The sequence below is a fragment of the Polyodon spathula genome, chromosome 12 (assembly GCF_017654505.1).
Source record: "Polyodon spathula isolate WHYD16114869_AA chromosome 12, ASM1765450v1, whole genome shotgun sequence".
Classification (NCBI taxonomy): Eukaryota; Metazoa; Chordata; class Actinopteri; order Acipenseriformes; family Polyodontidae; genus Polyodon; species Polyodon spathula.
This window is the reverse complement of record NC_054545.1, coordinates 383,264-407,529: the sequence shown is the minus strand read 5'-3', so window position 1 is coordinate 407,529 and position 24,266 is coordinate 383,264. Positions and strand designations below refer to the sequence as shown.

The window sequence follows — 24,266 nt, the reverse complement described above, 5'->3', positions numbered from 1 at the left end:
AGGAGGAGGCGTGCATTGCGTCATTTCCTGGTGTCAAATGCTGCTGTGTGTGTGTTTGTGTGCAGAGAAAAGCGAAACCGCTGTTTCTGTGAAAAAGTAAATACATAAAACAATTAGAAATGGGCAAAGTAGATATATTTTGCTCAGATAAAGGGAACTGCTAGCCACAGACTCCACAGAGGAAAATAAAGGAGATTTTATAGCAGTGTGTTCACGGCGCTTCTGAATGTAAGTACCACTGTTGCATGTTATTTCGTGTTGTTTGTGTTATTCATAATAATATACCGCTTCTGTAGAGTAAGTAAATTATCATCTTGAGGTACGTTTAAAATGTCACATCGATTAACGGTATGAATGTAATCCTGCACCAAAACAAGCAAGCAAGGCCTAGTTGTTGTTCTAGTCTTTGATGTGATCTCATACAGGTCACATTGGCTTGTGTGCTTTCTTTAATATCATCTGAGACTGAAATCAGATGAACATTAATAATAGGCACATCGCAAGAAGGTACGCAGGCAGGGAGCGGGGTTAGGGGTTTTATTATTAATGAATTGCTGTAGTCATGTCAATGTTTTATAAATCTGCTACAGAAAACTAAAAATATCCGTCCACAGCAAACACAAATCCACAACAGCAGCAGTGAATATTAAAAAAAAATTAAAAATGTGGGTTAAGGAATGAAAACGTTATTGCTGTTTGTTGTGAACCTGACCTAGAATCTAGGGAGGGCAGCGATGAGAAATGCGAAATTCCACACCCGAGCTAGTCTGTGTCATGCTGCTAAGTGTGGTGTTTTTGATGCATTCGGCAGATCTTATTTGGGGATGACCAGGCAGGTGTAAACAGGTCTCTTTGGATACCAGGTACAGTACTGATGTGCACAGTGTAAGTATAATAATATTGTCGGCTGCTGTTGAATCGTTGCAGATTTTCCCAGCTCAGCCCTGGCTGACACTAAGAAGGACAGAAACAAAAATGTGCTGTAACAGAATTGACTGCAGGCTACCGCAGCAAGACTGTTCCTCTGTACCCCGGGGTCGCCGTTACAGTAGAGAACAGCCAATGCAGTACTGTCTGTAGCAACGTAGTCAACATGAATTTGTAACCGCGAGTGCCATTTAAGGGAGCACTTTGCTGTGGTTTCTGGTTTCATGTCTCTAATAATAATAATATATTTATTTTGTATATCACCTTTCTTTAAAAGAAATCCCAAAGCGCTTTACATTTAATTTACTTCCACGGTTTCAGTATTTGTTGCAGTGCCGCTACATCCTGCAATGGCTGCAAACAGCCCCCCGGTGCCCCTGAAGGAGTTCTGCCCGCTGTACTACCTGCTGAATGCCATCCCAGCCAAGGTGCAGAAAGGGTTCCGCTCAGTGCTGGTGTACCTGACCGCTCTGGATGCCAGCAGTGAGTACATTGCAGTGGGCAGCAGTATTGGGATGCTCTATCTGTACTGCAGGAGGCTGAACCAGATGAAGAAATACAACCTGGAGGTAAGTCTGCTGCTCTTACTGTACCAACAGAGCCTCCTGCTGCACACTGTGAAAACACTGGCAAGCAGTGGCAATAACAATAAAATACAAATTTTAAAAAGTGCAGTAATCTAGTTATGGCATTATTTCCGTGGTCCTATCAAAGCATAAACAATCCTTTGTGACTTTTTGACTCCCCCCCCCCCTCCCTCCCCCGTGTGTCATTTGGATCTTGTTTCTGTTTTAGTTTTAGGCTTGTTTCGTGTGTGATTTGGAGCTCTGTTCTTTGCATTTTGTTTTAGGCTCGTTTCGTGTGTGATTTGGAGCTCTGTTCTTTGCATTTTGTTTTAGGCTCGTTTCGTGTGTGATTTGGAGCTCTGTTCTTTGCATTTTGTTTTAGGCTCGTTTCGTGTGTGATTTGGAGCTCTGTTCTTTGCATTTTGTTTTAGGCTCGTTTCGTGTGTGATTTGGAGCTCTGTTCTTTGCATTTTGTTTTAGGCTCGTTTCTTGTGTGATTTGGATCTCTGTTCTTTGCATTTTGTTTTAGGCTCGTTTCGTGTGTGATTTGGAGCTCTGTTCTTTGCATTTTGTTTTAGGCTCGTTTCGTGTGTGATTTGGAGCTCTGTTCTTTGCATTTTGTTTTAGGCTCGTTTCGTGTGTGATTTGGAGCTCTGTTCTTTGCATTTTGTTTTGCTAGGGGAAGTCGGAATCCATTACCACAGTGAAACTGTTGAGCTGCTTCGATGATCTAGTGGCTGTTGGCACAGCTTCAGGCAGAGTGGTGCTCTTCCAGCTGGTCTGCCCTTTGCCTGGGAGAAACAAACAGGTGAATACTGCTTCACGTTCTTGTTATTGTAAAACAACTGCACATGTCAAAACGTGTGTTGGTCCCCCATTATTAGGTGCTTTGTATATCTTTTCCATTGTGATACAAGCCAGCCTTAAACATTACCTTTAGAAGTAGTGGTAGCAGTTTGTTAGTTTTTTGGGTTTTTTTTATGATGTACTGTGTTAGCTGAAGCCGATTCATTGACATGCTCTGGTATATACATTATAAGACTGTGAGCTTTATTCACAAAGAAGGCGTTTCTCCACAGTAATGCAGCTGTGTGTTCCCCTTCTGCGTGGGTCCTTGTTTAATTTCTTACCCACAGCTGCGGCGCTTTGATGTGGTCGGCCTTCACAAAAGCACCGTGACTGCTCTAGCTTGGAGTGCTAATGGAATGAAATTATTCTCTGGGGATGACAAAGGCAAAATCGTCTATTCTTCTCTGGATCTGGACCAGGTACAGTCATTGATCAATAAGTATGACTGCTTTCTCCCCATGTTGATGGCTTGCATTACTGTGCTGTGCTTCATGCTGTGAGTAGCACTGATCTCGGACTCCTTACCTGAGATATCATTAGGATGCCCAGGATTAGTGCTAATCATGGTTGGAGTGTTTGTGTTTTAAATGTATCGTTAGTATGTTTCAAATTTTACCTAAAAGTTTAACCATTGTCAGAAATATTCAGGCAGATCTAGGTGTTTCCCTGCCATGGTAAAGGTGCCGTGTAGACCTGTTTATTTCATAGTCATCATTTCTTCCCATTCACTTGCATGTACAGTTACATGCTGCGCACAGACAGTCTTCTAATGATATTCGCTTACCCAGTGTGTTAGAGTTTAATCCTGAAGATTAAACTTCCACAACATTTACTAGAAGCTAACATCACTGCTGTTTAATTCCTGTTAGAGTGTTACTTCTTATCTCAAATCCTCTCCTGTGTTTCTCTCAAGGGTGTTTGTAACCCCAGTGTGCTGCTGGAGGAGCAGTCTGCTGTAGTGCAGCTGGACTACAGTCAGAAAGTGCTGCTGGTGTCGACCTGCCAGCGCTGTCTGCTTTTCTACACAGAACACAACGCAGTCCAGCAGATCGGAACCAAGCCCAGGAAAAGGTAACTGGGATCAATGGCAATGCAGGTTTTACTCATATTTGTGTAAAATCAGACAGATGTGAGGGTGATTGTAGTGTGATTGGGTTCGGTACAGGTGTGCGGGTGATTGTAGTGTGATTGGTACAGGTGTGAGGGCGATTGTAGTGCGATTGGATTTGGTACAGGTGTGAGGGCGATTGTAGTGCGATTGGATTTGGTACAGGTGTGAGGGCGATTGTAGTGCGATTGGATTTGGTACAGGTGTGAGGGCGATTGTAGTGCGATTGGGTTCGGTACAGGTGTGAGGGCGATTGTAGTGTGATTGGGTTCAGGTACAGGTGTGAGGGTGATTGTAGTGTGATTGGGTTCGGTACAGGTGTGAGGGTGATTGTAGTGTGATTGGGTTCGGTACAGGTGTGAGGGCGATTGTAGTGCGATTGGATTTGGTACAGGTGTGAGGGTGATTGTAGTGTGATTGGATTTGGTACAGGTGTGAGGGCGATTGTAGTGTGATTGGGTTCGGTACAGGTGGAGGGTGATTGTAGTGTGATTGGGATCGGGACAGGTGTGAGGGTGATTGTAGTGTGATTGGGTTTGGTACAGGTGTGAGGGTGATTGTAGTGTGATTGGGTTCGGTACAGGAATAAGGGTGATTGTAGTGTGATTGGGTTCAGTACAGGTGTGAGGGCGATTGTAGTGCGATTGGATTTGGTACAGGTGTGAGGGCGATTGTAGTGCGATTGGATTTGGTACAGGTGTGAGGGCGATTGTAGTGTGATTGGTACAGGTGTGAGGGTGATTGTAGTGTGATTGGGTTCGGTACAGGTGTGAGGGTGATTGTAGTGTGGTTCGGTACAGGTGTGAGGGCGATTGTAGTGTGATTGGGTTCGGTACAGGTGTGAGGGTGATTGTAGTGTGATTGGTACAGGTGTGAGGGCGATTGTAGTGTGATTGGGTTCGGTACAGGTGTGAGGGCGATTGTAGTGCGATTGGATTTGGTACAGGTGTGAGGGCGATTGTAGTGCGATTGGATTTGGTACAGGTGTGAGGGCGATTGTAGTGCGATTGGATTTGGTACAGGTGTGAGGGCGATTGTAGTGCGATTGGATTTGGTACGGGTGTGAGGGCGATTGTAGTGTGATTTTGGTACAGGTGTGAGGGCGATTGTAGTGTGATTGGGTTCGGTACAGGTGTGAGGGTGATTGTAGTGTGATTGGGTTCGGTACAGGTGGAGGGCGATTGTAGTGTGATTGGTACAGGTGTGAGGGTGATTGTAGTGTGATTGGGTTCGGTACAGGTGTGAGGGCGATTGTAGTGCGATTGGATTTGGTACAGGTGTGAGGGCGATTGTAGTGCGATTGGGTTCGGTACAGGTGTGAGGGTGATTGTAGTGTGATTGGGTTCGGTACAGGTGTGAGGGCGATTGTAGTGTGATTGGGTTCGGTACAGGTGTGAGGGTGATTGTAGTGTGGGGTTCGGTACAGGTGTGAGGGCGATTGTAGTGTGATTGGGTTTGGTACAGGTGTGAGGGCGATTGTAGTGCGATTGGTGTTTGGTACAGGTGTGAGGGTGATTGTAGTGTGATTGGGTTTGGTACAGGTGTGAGGGTGATTGTAGTGTGATTGGGATTCGGTACAGGGGTGAGGGCGATTGTAGTGTGATTGGGTTCGGTACAGGTGTGAGGGCGATTGTAGTGCGATTGGATTTGGTACAGGTGTGAGGGTGATTGTAGTGTGATTGGGTTCGGTACAGGTGTGAGGGTGATTGTAGTGCGATTGGGTTCAGTACAGGTGTGAGGGTGATTGTAGTGTGATTGGGATCGGTACAGGTGTGCAGGCGATGGTAGTGTGATTGGGTTCGGTACAGGTGTGAGGGTGATTGTAGTGTGATTGGGTTCGGTACAGGTGTGAGGGTGATTGTAGTGTGATTGGTACAGGTGTGGGGGTGAGTGTAGTGTGATTGGGTTCGGTACAGGTGTGAGGGTGATTGTAGTGTGATTGGTACAGGTGTGAGGGTGATTGTAGTGTGATTGGGTTTGGTACAGGTGTGAGGGCGATTGTAGTGTGATTGGGTTCGGTACAGGTGTGAGGGCGAGTGTAGTGTGATTGGGTTCGGTACAGGAATAAGGGTGATTGTAGTGTGATTGGGTTCAGTACAGGTGTGAGGGCGATTGTAGTGCGATTGGATTTGGTACAGGTGTGAGGGCGATTGTAGTGCGATTGGATTTGGTACAGGTGTGAGGGCGATTGTAGTGCGATTGGATTTGGTACAGGTGTGAGGGCGATTGTAGTGCGATTGGATTTGGTACAGGTGTGAGGGCGATTGTAGTGCGATTGGATTTGGTACAGGTGTGAGGGCGATTGTAGTGCGATTGGGTTCGGTACAGGTGTGAGGGCGATTGTAGTGTGATTGGATTTGGTACAGGTGTGAGGGAGATTGTAGTGTGATTGGGTTCGGTACAGGAATAAGGGTGATTGTAGTGTGATTGGGTTCAGTACAGGTGTGAGGGCGATTGTAGTGTGATTGGGTTCAGTACAGGTGTGAGGGCGATTGTAGTGTGATTGGGTTAGGTACAGGTGTGAGGGCGTGTAAGTGTACATGCTGTAGTTTAGTGTGTTCCCAGAATGGGATATCACCGGGACGAGAACGTGGACTGTTTTCAGATTGTATGTCAAGGTTTACCAGATAAGACTGACTAGAGCAACACCATTCTAATAAATTCCCAGCCACAGGTATATAGGGTTAGGGGAGCTTTCAGGGTGGACATGCTTTATTTGATTCTTGTTTCAGGTCAAGCTGTTTTTTCTAATTGTTTTTTTTTTTAACTAATTATACAGACGTTATTAGGATGCAGTTGCATGTTTTCAGTGCATTTCCTCTGCTATGCCTCTGTAATCACTGCAAAACTGCAGTGTAATCCATTGCAACTTTCAGCGTTTAAATCTAGTATGGACTTGGACTCGGTACACAGTTTAGTGCATTGTTTCTGTATTCGTGGATTTATCAAAGAAGCAAAATTCTAGTTTAAAACTAGAAATCAATCACCCGTAATGTCAAATTTCTTGCCATTTTGGGAAAATGGTGTTACAGCGTAGTACATCTAGCCCTAGGTTTTACTAAGCCGAATCCCATGTAACCCTACCTTGAACAATATGTAAGACTATAATCTTGAAATGGATTGTACTGAATGGGAGGCTGTGTAAATGTCATTTGTTTTGTGGTTAGTGAAAGACAGGGACTGGAACCCGTGTGCATTTCTCTGGGAGACCACCACACCGCCTGGGCTCTGGACACCAATGGGAATCTCTGGTTCAGGACCGGAGTCACTCCAAAAAAACCTCAAGGGGAAGACGATCACTGGTGGCAGGTGTGTGTGCTTCATACTGAAAAGCTCTCTGTCTCCTTTACCTTTTACATGCAATACCTGCTCCATAATGAAAAGCTCTCTGTCTCCTTTACCTTTACATGTGATGCCTGCTTCATATTGAAAAGCTCTCTGTCTCCTTTACCTTTACATGCGATACCTGGTTTATGATGAAAAGCTCTCTCTCCTTTACCTTTATATGCGATACCTGCTTCATATTGAAAAGCTCTCTGTCTCCTTTATCTTTACATGCGATTCCTGCTTCATATTGAAAAGCTCTCTGTCTCCTTTACCTTTACATGTGATACCTGCTTCATATTGAAAAGCTGTCTCTCCTTTACCTTTACATGCGATACCTGGTTTATAATGAAAAGCTCTCTGTCTCCTTTACCTTTACATGCGATGCCTGCTTCATATTGAAAAGCTCTCTCCTTTACCTTTTACATGCGATACCTGCTTCATATTGAAAAGTTCTCTGTCTCCTTTACCTTTACATGCGATACCTGCTTCATATTGAAAAGCTCTCTGTCTCCTTTACCTTTACATGTGATGCCTGCTTCATATTGAAAAGCTCTCTCTCCTTTACCTTTACATGCGATACCTGCTTCATATTGAAAAGCTCTCTCTCCTTTACCTTTACATGCGATACCTGCTTCATATTGAAAAGTTCTCTCTCTCCTTTACCTTTACATGCGATGCCTGCTTCATATTGAAAAGCTCTCTGTCTCCTTTACCTTTACATGCGATACCTGCTTCATATTGAAAAGCTGTCTCTCCTTTACCTTTACATGCGATGCCTGCTTCATATTGAAAAGCTGTCTCTCCTTTACCTTTACATGCGATACCTGCTTCATATTGAAAAGCTGTCTCTCCTTTACCTTTACATGCGATACCTGCTTCATATTGAAAAGCTCTCTGTCTCCTTTACCTTTACATGCGATACCTGCTTCATATTGAAAAGCTCTCTGTCTCCTTTACCTTTACATGCGATGCCTGCTTCATATTGAAAAGTTCTCTGTCTCCTTTACCTTTACATGCTCTCTGTCTCCTTTACCTTTACATGCGATACCTGGTTTATAATGAAAAGCTCTCTGTCTCCTTTACCTTTACATGCGATGCCTGGTTTATAATGAAAAGCTCTCTGTTTCCTTTACCTTTACATGCGATACCTGCTTCATATTGAAAAGCTCTCTGTCTCCTTTACCTTTTACATGCGATACCTGCTTCATATTGAAAAGCTCTCTGTCTCCTTTACCTTTACATGCGATGCCTGCTTCATATTGAAAAGCTCTCTGTCTCCTTTACCTTTACATGCGATGCCTGCTTCATATTGAAAAGCTCTCTGTCTCCTTTACCTTTACATGCGATGCCTGCTTCATAATGAAAAGTTCTCTGTCCCCTTTATCTTTACATGCGATGCCTGCTTCATAATGAAAAGTTCTCTCCCCTTTATCTTTACATGCGATGCCTGCTTCATCATGAAAAGCTCTGTCTCTGATCGCATGCCAGGGTTTAGAGCTGTAGATAGTAAGTGTTTTCCACTGACACAGTCAGCCACAGTCCAGCTTGCATCTGTACAGAACTGTTTTAATAATTTGAGCGCAATCAGTCTCATTTCCTTTTATAAACATGAAAAGGATCTACCATTCCTTATTTTGCACCCTCTCAGCGTCTCTGGGCACATGTCTGTCTTGGTTGTCATCTGAATCGGAGCCCGACCTTTCCTCACCAGATGTTTGGGAAGGCTCGAGTCTATAGGGCTGCAAAACAGCTGCTTCGGATTCCTGGTTGTCAGGTGCCGGTGTCTGATCAAATTCGGTGCTAGATTCTGAGCACGATAGTTAAAAGAAAACTCTACAAATTCACCGTCGCTCTCATTGTTTTCCATACAGTAAAATAGAGAAGTACAGCCTACCTCTGCTGACGTCATTAGATTGTCAGGGTTTTCAGTCAGACGAAGTGTTTACACTGTAATGCCTGAATTGCAACGCAGATTATAAACATTGAAAACTTGTATTTCCATGTCTTTATTGGCCAGAATATCTTACAGTAACACGAAGAGCACTTTCTGTGAATAAAAAGTGGGGGTCAAATTTGATGATATTGGGTATTTAATGTCAAATATATTGCACATTGGGCAGCAAAGGGTTAACCCTAATAAAGCATGTAAGAAACCCGGCAGGGACTATTTCGAGTGAATTCATCAACTTTCCTAGTTGCTTATTTGTAACATTTAACAGTTCGATATACCTTCAGTGAGAACCAGTGATAAATGCCCTTTGTAGTGAGCACCTGTCCCCACTGTGTCTGCTCATCGCAGCCCACACTGATTTAAGCACAGCGCTGCTGTCTGAAACTGTGAAAGCATGCCAGGCATGATAGAACTGTCATTTCTACCTGTCCCTTCTGTCAGGTGAGCATCACAGATTACGTGGTGTTCGATCAGAGCAGCCTCTTCCAAACGATAATCCACGCCTCGCACACCCTGGCAAGTGCCGCCCAGGCACCAGTGGAGAAGGTAGCTGATAAACTGCGAGTGGCGTTCTGGACACAGCAGCCTCAGTGCCAGCCCAGCCTCATCAGCGTCAACACTGGTGGGGTCTGGATCACCTCGGGGAGGAATGAGTTCCACGTGGCCAAGGGCAGTCTCACAGGTAGGGAGCCGTTCCCAGGCTTGCTACAGGTGAGTCGATCAGAAAGGAAGTGTCACTTCATAGCTTTACAAGACTTCATTGCAGAAACAGTGGAGTTAGTAATCAAGATTGGTGCGTGAAATTGCAATCTACAAAAGAAAATTCTACAATGCAGAGCAGATGAGATTGCGTGCGTCAGGTTAACAGAACATGTGTTGAGTCACCTGGACTGCCCAGGTTGCGTGCAGTAGTAGGTTTGTTTTTTTCAGTGCACCCATGTTATGATATGAAATATATCGCTGCTCATCTTTTTCAGTGGTGTGTAATATCTGAACAACCTAACAAGGTGTAATGTTTTCAGTAAACTTCAGGACTTACTGTTGCTGCTCTATTAGGAAATGATGCATAAATAATCAGCCATGAATCGAGTGAAGCTCTGAAAGCGATTGTCCGAATAGCCGCCCCTCAATAATCAGCCATGAATCGAGTGAAGCTCTGAAAGCGATTGTCCGAATAGCCGCCCCTCAATAATCAGGCATGAATCGAGTGAAGCTCTGAAAGCGATTGTCCGAATAGCCGCCCCTCAATAATCAGCCATGAATCGAGTGAAGCTCTAAAAGCGATTGTCCGAATAGCCGCCCCTCAATAATCAGCCATGAATCGAGTGAAGCTCTGAAAGCCGCCCCCTCCCTGCAGTCACACAGCTGCTGTTCTCTTCCCACACATACAGAGTGTTTGTTTTTTGTCCTGTCCTCTCGCAGGTACCTACTGGATGAATGTGGTGCCACGTGGAACTGCCTCCACTACCAAATGGGCTTTCGTCTTTGCATCGCCGGCTCCTACAAAAGAAGGTCATTAAACACTAGTGTTATTTGCAATAGGAAGCGGCCCCATTTTTTACATTTATTTATAAATCTCTCCTCTCTTGTCACACAGGTAACAGGTGCCATATTAACAGATAGCCAGACTATTATTATTATTATTATTATTATTATTATTATTATTATTATTAAGATTTTTATTAATTTGCAAAGGGTGTGTTGTCTTCCTTGAATTGTAGAAATTCCTAAGAATTGTTTTAAGTATTTCCTCATTAGGACTGTTTTTCCCAAGCCAGTAGTCTGTCGGTTTGTTGAAGTGACTCGTGGAGTTTTTCAGTGTGCTGCTGCTGCTGCTTGTTACAGGGAGCTTCCTGTGGCTGAGGCAGAGCTGCACGGACTTGTTCTGCATCAGTGATCACAATCCACAGTTCAGGCCATCAACAGTGCAGCTGCCCCCTGATGTAGAGATGGTACAGATTTCAGCCTGCCAGGATGCAGTATGGGGGCTGGACACGCACGGGTCTGTCTACATCAGGTCTTTATCGAAGACCTGCCCGTCAGGAATGCATTGGACCAGACTGGACCTCAGCCAGCTAGGTGAGTCGGGCCGTCGCTCACTATGGGTAAATATAGTACATTACTGCAGAGAAGGGCTAAAATACGAAAGAACAGGACTGACTGGCAGCAAGGCACATTGATAAAAGAACAGGACTGACTGGCAGCAAGGCACATTGCTTAAAGAACAGGACTGACTGGCAGCAAGGCACATTGCTAAAAGAACAGGACTGACTGGCAGCAAGGCACATTGATAAAAGAACAGGACTGACTGGCAGCAAGGCACATTGCTTAAAGAACAGGACTGACTGGCAGCAAGGCACATTGCTTAAAGAACAGGACTGACTGGCAGCAAGGCACATTGCTTAAAGAACAGGACTGACTGGCAGCAAGGCACAGTGCTTAAAGAACAGGACTGACTGGCAGCAAGGCACATTGCTTAAAGAACAGGATTGACTGGCAGCAAGGCACATTGCTTAAAGAACAGGACTGACTGGCAGCAAGGCACATTGCTTAAAGAACAGGACTGACTGGCAGCAAGGCACATTGCTTAAAGAACAGGACTGACTGGCAGCAAGGCACATTGCTTAAAGAACAGGACTGACTGGCAGCAAGGCACATTGCTTAAAGAACAGGACTACTGGCAGCAAGGCACATTGCTTAAAGAACATCACTTTTGCATACTTTGCATGAAGGTAGCATTATGGGCTGGCACTGGTGATACCTTTGTTAAAGATCAGTTGCAGTCATTCTTACCTGCATGCTAGCAGGGAATATATTCTTATGTTTTGAAAAGCAATTTCAAAATTACATAAAGTAATATCTACAGAACACGAGCTTTAATGTCTCCTAAGCACTCCTGCCCACCTGCAGTTTCAGGCCACTGCTAAACTGCTTTTTATTTTTATTATTATTATTGTTGTTGTTGTTAATATTGCAAGCTCAGTAACTTGTCATGAATGTAGGTCGATGGCACATCAAGCAAATCCATCAGTTTGTAAGAAGAAAAGCTGTCTGCAGCTCTGCCGAGAAAAGTTTTGAGTCGAGTGTGCAGCGACACAATCGCAGCCTCGCTGTTTGACCTTGCAGAGGGTCCTTTATCCATGATGGACAGGGATTTCATAGCATGTTAGGATCTGCCGGGTACTGCATGAAAGTCTAGGCTCCCCCTTTAATCTCAGTATCAAAGAGCTCTTCTGCCTGGACAGTAGTAAAAATAGTAAACCTGAAGGAATATTTATTTTCTTTTAGAAACTCTGTAATTGAAATCTGTGTATTTTTTTCAACAGCCCTAATTTTCTTCCTAATTATACCCAAAGGGATATTCTCCTCCACAGCTGCCATTCTGAAAATAGAAGTAACAATTTAAACAATACTTTAATCCCATTTTTATGTAATCCCGTGTCCCAATAAAAGACAACAAATGAATCGGTTTTCCTCCTCAAAAAACGAATTGGAAGGTGTAAGTCAGTCAGCAGGTGCTCTTGATTCATGATGAGTACACGTTCAGCTGTGTGAAACTACCGGCCACCTTGAATTACAGGAACAAAGGAACCCAATCTGAAGTCGATAGGCATGTCGTGCCTCAACCAGATTCAATACCACTGTGGCAGTGTATGCAGGAGCCAGACTTTGTGGGAATCCAGTCAGCATTGCATGCAAGGTGGAGGCAGACACATGAGTAGAGATGAGGGCTTTAAACTTGAGGCTGTGCACAGCGTGAGAGTTTTAATCATGAAGGCTGTGCACAGCGTGAGAGGTTTAAACATGAGGGCTGTGCACAGCGTGAGAGGTTTAAACATGAGGGCTGTGCACAGCGTGAGAGGTTTAGACATGAGGGCTGTGCACAGTGTGAGAGGTTTAAACATGAGGGCTGTGCACAGCGTGAGAGGTTTAAACATGAGGGCTGTGCACAGCGTGAGAGGTTTAAACATGAGGGCTGTGCACAGCGTGAGAGGTTTAAACATGAGGGCTGTGCACAGCGTGAGAGGTTTAAACATGAGGGCTGTGCACAGCGTGAGAGGTTTAAACATGAGGGCTGTGCAGTGTGAGACTGTCCTGTGTATGAGGTATAGCTGTAAGTAAGATAAGAAGCAGTGTTCTGGGGTAGCGATGGATGGAGGTGTGGAATCATTGTATGCATCTTTGCTGTATATTTAGAAGCAAACATTTTCTTGCCCTTTAGAAACTTCCAGAGTAAGACAACACCGTCTGGTTAAAATAGCAGTGGCTTCCACGTAAATAACTGCAAAGATCCAGCTCTTCCATTCAGGATGTGTGGTAAAGCCCCTCTGGTCTGCATGGCCCCGGGCTTGATCACCTCTTTTCTGTGGGTGCGCCAAGAAACTCTCAGAGTCAGTGTTTATATTTTAGCACAGTTTGGGCATTTTTATTATTTACACTGAATCAAAAACAACTGACAAAATCCTAACTCTCTTGGAGCACTAACTAACGCAGTTTTTCTTTTAAACAAACCTAACCAGGGAAGGCTCCTTTTACCCTGTAAAACCAAACCTGTGACCACATCCTACACTGTTCTAATGAGCTAATAAAGCAATTTCTTAATGAAACAGTTTAACATGTGCCTGTGAAAAAGCGGTCAGCTGGACCCCAGGCTGTTCCTCTACACCTGAGCCCAAGATGACCTCCAGCAACAAAGCATTTGACCTGTCACAGGTGTTAAATATTATACATGGCTTTGACCTGTCACAGCTGTTAAAAATTACACATGGCTTTGAAAATAAACACAAACAAAACAAGGTATCCAATTCAAAAGGGATTTTAGGAAACTATGACTTTTATAAATTGCTTTACGTTTAGCAATTTATTTTCCTCTGTGCAATTAAAGTGAGCCTTAAGTACTAAATACTTCTTTGACTGTACCTTAATCAAGTCCTTTTGAGTCTTGTACCCTGTGCTGTCACTAAAAAATAATTGCTTATCATATGAATGTTTCGCAGAAAAACCGCAATGCCAACAATTCTGTGAACGTTGTTTAGAGAGTTCTGTTTTCTTTTGTGTCAGGATTGAAACATGTGATCCGTTGAAAGACTCATTAAAGAGCACACAATCAGGCTGCTTATGTAACTGACATCTTGGAGTCAGGTCCAGTGTGAGCACAGCGCTGTACTGTGTGTTTGAGGCAGGCCTCTTAAATGTCAGCGAGTGTGTGTGTGCCTAAGAAGGAAATCCGCAGTGTGGGTGATATCCGACTCAGAGTGTCGTGACGTGAATGGGAAACAATCCAGCAGCCAGGGACAGCGTGTGACGGGAGCAGCAGGAACATCCTGATACTTTTGACTTGATGATTTGTCCTTTACGTGATAAGTAGGCACCCCGGGGGCATTTTCCAAAAAGCAGCTGGATTTTTTTAAGCTGGTCTCCTGCCTCTCTTTTTTAAGCCTGGTCTCCTGCCTCTCTTTTTAAAGCCTGGTCTCCTGCCTCTCCCTCTCAGTTGCATACAGTAATTCCTCATGATGGGGACTGTGGTTATCCATTCCAGCTTGTGGCTCTGGAAGGAGTAAACTGAGTGGTGCCTTTCGGATACAACAAAGCTAAACTCAGACTCGGCAGGAGAGGGTTCTGCAGTTATTAACTGCTCTTGGCAGTTAATCTTCAATCCTTTGATGGTAACAATTGTCATAAATCTTTGGCTTGCAATAGAAATATATTTTTAATTTGTTTTAAGTGCCACGTATCGGTATGGATGCACACAATGCTGTCTAATAGTGCATTATTTAAAGAACAGTGGATGCCCATTAAGATCATGTGCTCTTTTCAGTTGGCCTATATGGTGGACTTCGATACTCAAAGGGTCTGTATTCGCGGCGTAAACAGATATCCCTCTGTTAATATCAGACCCCGTGTCTGTCCATGTTGATTTTTTTATTTCCTGCATTGCAGAAAGCATGTACAGGGAAACACGCCCTGCAGAGTCACTGAACCCAGGTTGCCACTGGTTCCAATGTCTTTTCAATCCTTGTAAATTAGATGGAAACAGTAAGCAACATTGTACTTGAAAACACCAAAACAATTTTACACAAAAAGAAAGTCATTGATTTTTTTTTTTTTTTTTTTTTTTTTTTTTTTTTTTGCATGCTTACTTTTGATAAAAACAAATAAGCAACTGTGTAGATTTGCTTGGATGGGCTCTGTGTGCAGATTTGCTTGGATGGGCTCTGTGTGTAGATTTGCTTGGATGGGCTCTGTGTGCAGATTTGCTTGGATGGGCTCTGTGTGTAGATTTGCTTGGATGGGCTCTGTGTGCAGATTTGCTTGGATGGGCTCTGTGTGCAGATTTGCTTGGATGGGCTCTGTGTGCAGATTTGCTTGGATGGGCTCTGTGTGTAGATTTGCTTGGATGGGCTCTGTGTGTAGATTTGCTTGGATGGGCTCTGTGGGTAGATTTGCTTGGATGGGCTCTGTGTGTAGATTTGGGGGGGGGGGGGGGGGGGGGGGGGGGGGGGAGTATGTAGCAATCTGTAAATGATTGACAGAGTGCTACACAAGTGCACCCCACTGCAACTCCAGCCATCAGTTGTGAACTATGTGTGGCGCCTCTTACAGCGTGTTTCCAAAGAGCTGATAAACGGACATCCTGGAAGCAGGGAGGTCTGCTGCAGTGAGTTCACAAAACCAACATTAAAATGAAGCAGAACTTGGCTTGTGAATTATCGTACTGTTGTTGTGGTTGGTTGGTTGGTTGGTTGGTTGTTTGTTTGTTTGTTTTTTTCTGTAACTGGGATTTTCCTATTTTAGTTAGGACATTTGGTTCCAATGTCAGTGATATTTAGACACGTCCAAAATAAAAACATACGTGGGGCAAGTAGCGGCCAAGCGATCGGTGTGGGGTGTAAATTGATCTCCACTCTCGCATGAGAAGCCCGTCCTGGTTTCTCTCCAAAATAGCCTTTTGAATGCTGGCCTCCCAGCAGTGTAGTCATGTTTCAGCAGAGAAGCACAAACAGGCCCTACAGTAACCTGTGGTGAGGAGTTACAGTGCTGCTCTGCCAATGGGACTCCAGCACAACTACAGTAATTCAACTGGAATTCAAGCATTTCTCGGTGCAAACCCCACTGTGCTTGTGGTGCTTGGGGCGGGCATTGTGTTGCCTGTTTCGGCCCAGGCGCAAAGCTTGCTTACAGTGTTGGAGGTGCTGCTGTGCTGGTGGCTGTTTGTCTTGTAAAATCTTTAGTCTGTTGAGAAGAGGGGATGGTTGTCTATTCAGGGAGACCGCAGTATTTAAAAAGCAGTGGTCTGAGTGAGTGTAAAGGGCAGGACATGTGATCAGAGTCCAGAGTCTGAAGTTGAAACTCATGTTTTTTACACAGAGTAGATACAGGTCATGGTGATCTACTTTGTTATCTTCCTGACTGCTCTAGTTTTGAAGTTGCTGCCGTTGTGGGGGATCTGTCTCGCTGACATGCGTGTTCAATTCATTATCAACATATCAGACACAGTAAATCCATCTCAGTGACATGCGTGTTCAATTAATTATCAATATATCAGACACAGTAAATCCATCTCAGTGACATGCGTGTTCAATTCATTATCAATACATCAGACACAGTAAATCAATCTCGGTGACACTCAATTCATTACACTGTGTAACAACATTTTTTTTTTTTTTGTTCCTGGGTAGTAAGTGTTATTTCCTAATTGCTTATGCCTCAAAAGTATAGAACATGGCTGTTATTCCCACAAACTTTGCTTTTGTGACCAGGACAGTGATATTTCAAAATATCACTATTTCCAATGGGAAAATGGGCAAATGTGTGTCTTTTCGTTCACATAGTCAGAAAAAGTAAATCCACAGTAAATACATCTCAGTGACATGCGTGTTCAATTCATTATCAATATATCAGACACAGTAAATACATCTCAGTGACATGCGTGTTCAATTCATTATCAATATATCAGACACAGTAAATACATCTCAGTGATATGCGTGTTCAATTCATTATCAATATATGAGGCACAGTAAATACATCTCAGTGACATGCGTGTTCAATTCATTATCGATATATCAGACACAGTAAATACATCTCAGTGATATGCGTGTTCAATTCATTATCAGTATATGAGGCACAGTACAGTCAACAGGTGGCAGTGTGGTACAGCAGCTAGAAGATATTTATTTACTAGAAGGAATTCTCTTTTTGAGAACAGGGCTGAAGCGGCCGTGTGAAACGCTTCACCAGTGAGCCATGCTTTTAGAAAAGTTGTCATGAATTAGTCGTCTCTCAGCCTGCTTTCTCTGCCATTCAGTTATTGAGGTCTAATAGGACGGCTGACCTGAATGGAGAACATCAGGAGAGCCGTGAGCAGGTGTTTTGTAATAGAACATGCAGTATATGATAAGCACACACACTCTCTGTTAAACGTGCTGTATTCATTCCTCTGGGTTTCAGGAAGAATAAAGCTGGCCAGTTGTTCCTGTGGGAGTCAGAACGTCTGGGCCTGTGATGTCAATGGTGTGGTGTATTTCAGAGTGGGGACCCAGCCTCTCAATCCAAGCTTGATGCTGCCTGCATGGATAAGCATTGAGCCGCCTCAGCAGGTAAATCACTGTCTCCCATGTTTCTAATGTAAAGAGGATCTGAGTGTGAAAATGCAAACTTTTCAAAATGGAACTGATAACAGTAGATGCTGCTATGAATGAGCATGTATGAGTGCTCCTTATCTCAGCACAAGGAGGCCAGAAAGATTGCTTGTTGCAAGCTGGTAGCAGTTCAAACTTCCAAGTAAACCTAGTTTTTAGTTTGTGTTGTTTTATCCTGAAACATGTGCAGGTTGTCCTGGATTCACATCAAAAACAATGTTCTGCCATTGTGGCATCTGAGCTCACATGTTGAGCAAATCTAGAGAGTTCTAGATTCATACAGCACAGGAATATCGTAATATAAACACAGCAAGTTCATACACTAGAGAGTTCTAGATTCATACAGCACAGGAATATCGTAATATAAACACAGCAAGTTCATACACTAGAGAGTTCTAGATTCATACAGCACAGGAATGTCATTCTAATATGAACACAGCAAGTTCATACACATTTGGTTTGGCAATACGCCTAGCTTTGCAAACAGCATAAACCAGTCTGCTTGTCTTGTGCTTGGTAGCAGGAGTTTGAACCCCAGTTTTCCCTCCAGCCTCCTGGAGAGGTTGTGAATTGTAAAGGAGGAATCCAAGCAGCCTCTCTGCTCTTGCTAACACTGCTCTCTCTGTGCAGATCCACACTGCAGAAACGTATTGGCGTGTATTTCGCTGAAACAGTCCCCTATAGCCGCGGCTCTGGCATCTGTTCAGGTGATCTCAACAGCAGCTGATCCAGCTGCCTCCACCACTCAAATCATTGAAAACGCAAACATAACACAGTGCTTACAAGCCTCTCTTTGTGTTTGTAATTAAAAATGTGAAAGGAAGGACCTTGTTTTCAGTATTTAAATGGACACAGTGTTTATCTCTGGTCCTATTTGGATCGTTTCAATAGATCACATTGTCTTTATCATCAGATGCCTGAATCTGGAGAGCTTGTTCATGTAGCTGGTTTGCTGAATCTTTGTTTTTATTGTGTCCGCTGCCCTGCCTCTGTGTTTGCTTTATTCCCAGTAAAGATAGCCGTCGCTGACTTTAAATTGTCAGTCACAAGCTCTGCATTAGAACTAAAGGGAAACGTGTTAATCAGGGCTGTTTTTTTTGTGGTTGTGTTTGTGGGCAAAGGAGTGCAGTAAGTTTGTTTTTTTTTCAGCTGATACTTTTCCCAGACAAGCCGTTTCCAGCGTGCTGCCTGCAGCACAGTAATACAGCTGTGCACAGGCTTGTGAGTGAGTCGCCTCTCGGTGAGAATGCAGCACGTGGCTGCAGGCTGGTTTTGAGTAAATCATTTTTTTACTAGATAGGTGGTACACGTCACAGTTGTTGTTGTTGTTGTATTTTTACTTGTGTGAATTTGTGGGAGCAGGGAATCCCACTAGACGTGCGCTAGAGAAAATATAGCAGAGAAGCAGAAGACCAAAAGGCAATCCTTTCTGAAGAAACACTGGCTGCTGGTGTCAGTGTACTTACAGCATCTGATCATTATGAGATTTGGGTAATTCACTGATAGGCCATGCAGGGGTGGAAGTAAGACTCCTATTGCATATCAGTTTCATCCATTCCAGGTTTTACTATGAGCTGGATTAGGCAGAGTGTGTATCGTTAACAAGCTCAGATGTTTCTTCATAAAACCAGGAATGGATCAAACTGCTATGCAATGGGAGTCTTATTTCCATCCCTGCTGTGTAAAGTCCCTTTCTTTGTAATATGTCACAGAAGTCAGACAGTGAAATCGAGGGAGAGCTGTTTTGGCACATTTGTATCATGCTGTAGCAGTTCAGCCACAGCACTAATGGTTATGTTTCCAAATAAGCACAGTCCTGTAGTGCTGGAATGCTGTGGTATTGGAGAGCAGAGGATTCCAGAGCGGTCTGCTTGTTCACAAAGGCATTGTTAAAACAATGAGCGCCAGCAAAGCCGTCCGCTAACCATTGTATCACCTGCGTGTAGAAAGCTGCAGGGACAGCTGATGCTAAATGACTGTCCTGGGAGAGTGATTATTTTGCTATGACCTGAATAAAAGGAAGAAAATTATATTATATATGTATATATACACACACACACACACACACACACACATGTATATGTGTGTGTGTGTGTGTGTATATATATATATACACTGTATATGCATGTGAACCCACTTTGATATCGTTCCCACTATTGTACTTATTCTTCATTGAACTACAGAAGTCACTGAAACTGAAAGAGAAATATTTGGGTGTGACTTGTTTTTTAGTCTTTATTAATGCAGTGTCATTCACATTGGGATCAACAGGTATAATCTCATTGTGCAACAGGCCGCCGCTCCCTGTTAAGCTGGAATGCTCTCCACAGTAAAGATGTTTTTGAAGCATTCTTGTGTGCTGTTTTGTGTTTGTTTGCACTGTCACTGTCAAACAGCAGCACAACACTGAGATCTGCAAGCAGGGGCTGGCCTGGAGCAGCTCAACCTCACGCCTCAGCAAGTTAGTACTGGCTCCAGCTGAAAAGCACAGTCTTTACTGAACAGCTCAGGAGTTCAGTGTTGTGGGGCAGCAGCTTTCCTCTGCACACCCCATAATACTGCTGTCAATCTGATCAGATCAGAATTACCAGTCTGCTCTCTCTGCACACCCCATAATACTGCTGTCAATCTGATCAGATCAGAATTACCAGTCTGCTCTCTCTGCACACCCCATAATACTGCTGTCAATCTGATCAGATCAGAATTACCAGTCTGCTCTCTCTGCACACCCCATAATACTGCTGTCAATCTAATCAGATCAGAATTACCAGTCTGCTCTCTCTGCACACCCCATAATACTGCTGTCAATCTGATCAGGTCAGAATTACCAGTCTGCTCTCTCTGCACACCCCATAATACTGCTGTCAATCTGATCAGATCAGAATTACCAGTCTGCTCTCTCTGCACACCCCATAATACTGCTGTCAATCTGATCAGATCAGAATTACCAGTCTGCTCTCTCTGCACACCCCATAATACTGCTGTCAATCTGATCAGATCAGAATTACCAGTCTGCTGTCTCTGCACACCCCATAATACTGCTGTCAATCTGATCAGATCAGAATTACCAGTCTGCTCTCTCTGCACACCCCATAATACTGCTGTCAATCTGATCAGATCAGAATTACCAGTCTGCTCTCTCTGCACACCCCATAATACTGCTGTCAATCTGATCAGATCAGAACAACCATTAAGTTATTAAAGTGAATCTCAAATGCACAGATCTTCAAGTTTCCCTAAAACAAACTTTGTATTTAAGTATTTTTTTTCATTTCCTAGCCAGTTGGGATGCACCTGGTGAGTGTTCACACCAGTCCCAATGACAAAATGTTGTGGGCCGTTGACAGTAAAGGGAATGTCCACGTGCGGACTGGAATCACAGAGGACATGCCTGTGGGGACTGACTGGGAGCACATACCAGGTACAGTGTTCAGTCACAGAGGTCTGAGTGGGAACACCAGGGTTTGGAATTGATAGGACACAGAGATAGCCCTGCTTCGTATTTATTGCTTTTTTTTTTTTGCCTGGCTTTGTGTCTGTTTTTAAAGAAGGGATAAAAGGAAATCTTCAAATCTCCAAATGCATTGTATTAATAGATTACAGTGCTGCATATTAGTTACTGTATATGTTCACATATTCACAGTATAACCTTGAGCATGCATGTGGACAGGATTGCTTTCCTTGAATAGCTCCGCCTCCTCCACTGTGCTGCAGTCGGATGTAGCATCATGTCCAAAGGCTGCTATCGACTCGTGGATTTTGAGATGCAATGAATTTAAGTAAACAAAATTCCAGAGCCTTTTCCTATCCAAGTGTGGAAACAAGGCCCGAGTAAGCCAGCAGCTTTGGCACGGTGGAGTACTGCTCTGTGTCAGCATGGCACAAGTCAAAGAGGAGAAAGTGCTGTCCTAGCGCCGTGCCTTTCCCTCATGTCTTCTGTGCCATGTTCTTGTTGAAGGAATGCAACAGGTGTTGTACTAATTGTTAAAAGGAACCAACAGGCTTGTTTTGCATTGCATTTGCTCATTCTGATCTATGGCTGCCTCCTGAATTCTCTGTCCCACTACAGTAGACAACCAGTGATACATGTTCTGCTTAATATTTCCCCTTGAAGTTCAGGAGCGTTTTTACAAGCTATAAACTGCTGCAGTTCTGTTGGGACGGGATTGTTTGTTGTCCGGTGCAGAGCTTTTGCAAGTAAACCCAGCTTATGTTTTGTCACTTCTTTTGTAACCCTCAGGACTGCAGGCAGGAGAGCTGACGGTGAGCAGTAGGACAGTTTGGGTGCGTTGTCCTAATGGCGATGTTGCTCGGCGATACGGCATTACCGATAAAAACCCAGCCGGAGATTACTGGAAGAAAGTCCCTGGATGTGTCGCTTGTTTGACAGGTACAGTAGGTGAAGGAGAACAACTCTCTGAACCCTTTGCCCTTTGATCCCTGAGGCTGCATTGAAACGCCATTGTCAGGAACTGCGCTACACAAAAGGTTCCTTCATTAGAAAGAGTTCCTTCCTTCGTCACTGTTGCTGCTGACGTTCACGTTGCATTCAGCTTTGCGAGGTTGTCAAAGGAAGGGGCTGGAAGCAAAACACATATCAGTGTTCAGCCAGAGCTAATAGGTTTTTAAAAGCACTTGTGGGCAGTGTTTGATTTGTTTGCAGGTCTCATTCAGCTTTAACTGTATGAAAAAGAGAAAAGAAGCGTGATGCCCATAGGGTTAGGGATCCATGTCTTTTTGGATTGACCTGTGTTCTGTGTGGTGTTGGTTGGTATTGCACAGGTCAGTAGTTTACAGTTCAAAGTGTTCTCTGGCAGCGTCCCTGAGGTCTGCTTTGGGTGCCTCAGATCATATGATTTGGGGATTGTGCTGCTTGTCTTTTGCAGTGACTCCTCTGGATGAGCTGTGGGCCATCAGCCAGTCAGGGGGTCTGATTCAGCGCCTCACCAAGACCTTCCGGCACGACAGCACTTCAGCAAAGCCCAGCGGCAGTGCAGTGTCCGTTCAGTCCGGGGACTTGGAGGAGGAATGGGAAGTCATATAGAGATGACAGGAGAAGCACTCTCTGAGGAACTTTGAACAAACGTGTTTATACTGTATAGTTAACAGATGACTTTGCCTATTACCTGTATTAGTACATGTATAAATTATACTGACCTTTTTATAAATTCCGTTCTACCTTTTAATAGCCGTGTGTGCTGCTGGTGAAACAGTGTGCTGTTTCATGAGGGCAGTCTGTTGATGGTTCACAGTGCATTCATTGTATAGTAATCGCTATCCAGTTGAGTAATTGCACTAGTTATTTTATCGACTCACTAGACACTGTAAAGGTAACCCAGATGTTTCTCAGCGTTGCTCGCCTGTGCTGTGTATTTCTGTAATTTGGCACCGATCTGCTTCCATGTTTATTTTAGATTATTTTCTATTCAGGTCCTGGGAGCTTGCAGGGAATTTACAGAGTGCATCTTAAAAGCACTGTTTCGAAAGCCAGCCCTGTAATCAGTTGAAGGTAACTTGCGTCAGAACTGTATTAGGGTTTGTTTAATGATGTTTTTTGTTTTTGTTTTTCATTTTAATAAATAATGTGCAAACTTTGTGCTGGAATAGATGCTGTGTAAAAGTATTCAATTGAACTAACCGTGGATATAACTAAATAGTGATTCCATTGAGCTGGTTTAAATAGGGCCCTTGTGTACCAATCACATCTTTATTGAGGACGGAACATGATTTGAATTATTTATTTTACTCAGCTGTATTTAGATCTTCTGTCTTAACTCAGTGAACCATCCCCCTGGTCCTCTCTGCCTGTTTACACTGTAGTCTTCAGTGAACCATCCCCCTGGTCCTCTCTGCCTGTTTACACTGTAGTCTTCAGTGAACCATCCCCCTGGTCCTCTCTCCCTGTTTACACTGTAGTCTTCAGTGTAGTCTTCAGTGAACCATCCCCCTGGTCCTCTCTGCCTGTTTACACTGTAGTCTTCAGTGAACCATCCCCCTGGTCCTCTCTCCCTGTTTACACTGTGGTCTTCAGTGAACCATCCCCCTGGTCCTCTCTGCCTGTTTACACTGTGGTCTTCAGTGAACCATCCCCCTGGTCCTCTCTGCCTGTTTACACTGTAGTCTTCAGTGAACCATCCCCCTGGTCCTCTCTGCCTGTTTACACTGTGGTCTTCAGTGAACCATCCCCCTGGTCCTCTCTGCCTGTTTACACTGTAGTCTTCAGTGAACCATCCCCCTGGTCCTCTCTCCCTGTTTACACTGTGGTCTTCAGTGAACCATCCCCCGGTCCTCTCTGCCTGTTTACACTGTAGTCTTCAGTGAACCATCCCCCTGGTCCTCTCTGCCTGTTTACACTGTAGTCTTCAGTGAACCATCCCCCTGGTCCTCTCTGCCTGTTTACACTGTAGTCTTCAGTGAACCATCCCCCTGGTCCTCTCTCCCTGTTTACACTGTGGTCTTCAGTGAACCATCCCGGTCCTCTCTGCCTGTTTACACTGTAGTCTTCAGTGAACCATCCCCCTGGTCCTCTCTGCCTGTTTACACTGTAGTCTTCAGTGAACCATCCCCCTGGTCCTCTCTACCTGTTTACACCGTGGTCTTCAGTGAACCATCCCCCTGGTCCTCTCTGCCTGTTTACACTGTGGTCTTCCAGAGGTTCAGTATATTGGGGCAGTATATTTTGCACTATAGATAAAGGGGTTCATCTTTAAACTACCAGCGTTTTATTATTTTACCACTTTTGAAGAGTCGATCTTTGTAACGGTTCCAACCTTTCACTGGAGCAAAGACTTCCCAAATCTGACTCTCTTCTGTCTGTTTTAGAAAGAGTGAAGTAACAGTTTGCTTTATGTATTAAAAACATAAATAATAATAATAATCATATTCATCTTATAGTATCA

The 24,266-nt window shown here is 44.0% G+C and overlaps 1 protein-coding gene across 1 annotated transcript; it reads left to right on the top strand.

The window, feature by feature from the left end:
* The first annotated feature begins 13 nt into the window (after window positions 1-13).
* On the top strand, window positions 14-22,971 carry LOC121324282 (tectonin beta-propeller repeat-containing protein 2-like). Its single transcript, XM_041265994.1, has 14 exons — window positions 14-228; window positions 812-863; window positions 1,249-1,496; window positions 2,173-2,301; window positions 2,630-2,761; window positions 3,256-3,413; window positions 6,579-6,759; window positions 9,170-9,410; window positions 10,151-10,240; window positions 10,574-10,807; window positions 17,177-17,325; window positions 20,647-20,788; window positions 21,608-21,757; window positions 22,254-22,971. The coding sequence occupies exons 3-14, from the start codon at window positions 1,278-1,280 to the stop codon at window positions 22,409-22,411; spliced, it is 1,983 nt and encodes a 660-aa protein (XP_041121928.1). The 5' UTR covers window positions 14-228; window positions 812-863; window positions 1,249-1,277; the 3' UTR covers window positions 22,412-22,971.
* The last annotated feature ends 1,295 nt before the right edge of the window (window positions 22,972-24,266 follow it).

Coding starts and splice junctions, on each gene's coding strand:
- LOC121324282 (XM_041265994.1), top strand. CDS start 1,278: ATGGCTGCAAACAGCCCCCCGGTGCCCCTGAAGGAGTTCTGCCCGCTG. Junction 3,414..6,578: donor GGAACCAAGCCCAGGAAAAG/GTAACTGGGATC, acceptor TGGATTGTACTG/AATGGGAGGCTGTGTAAATG. Junction 20,789..21,607: donor TGACTGGGAGCACATACCAG/GTACAGTGTTCA, acceptor TGTAACCCTCAG/GACTGCAGGCAGGAGAGCTG.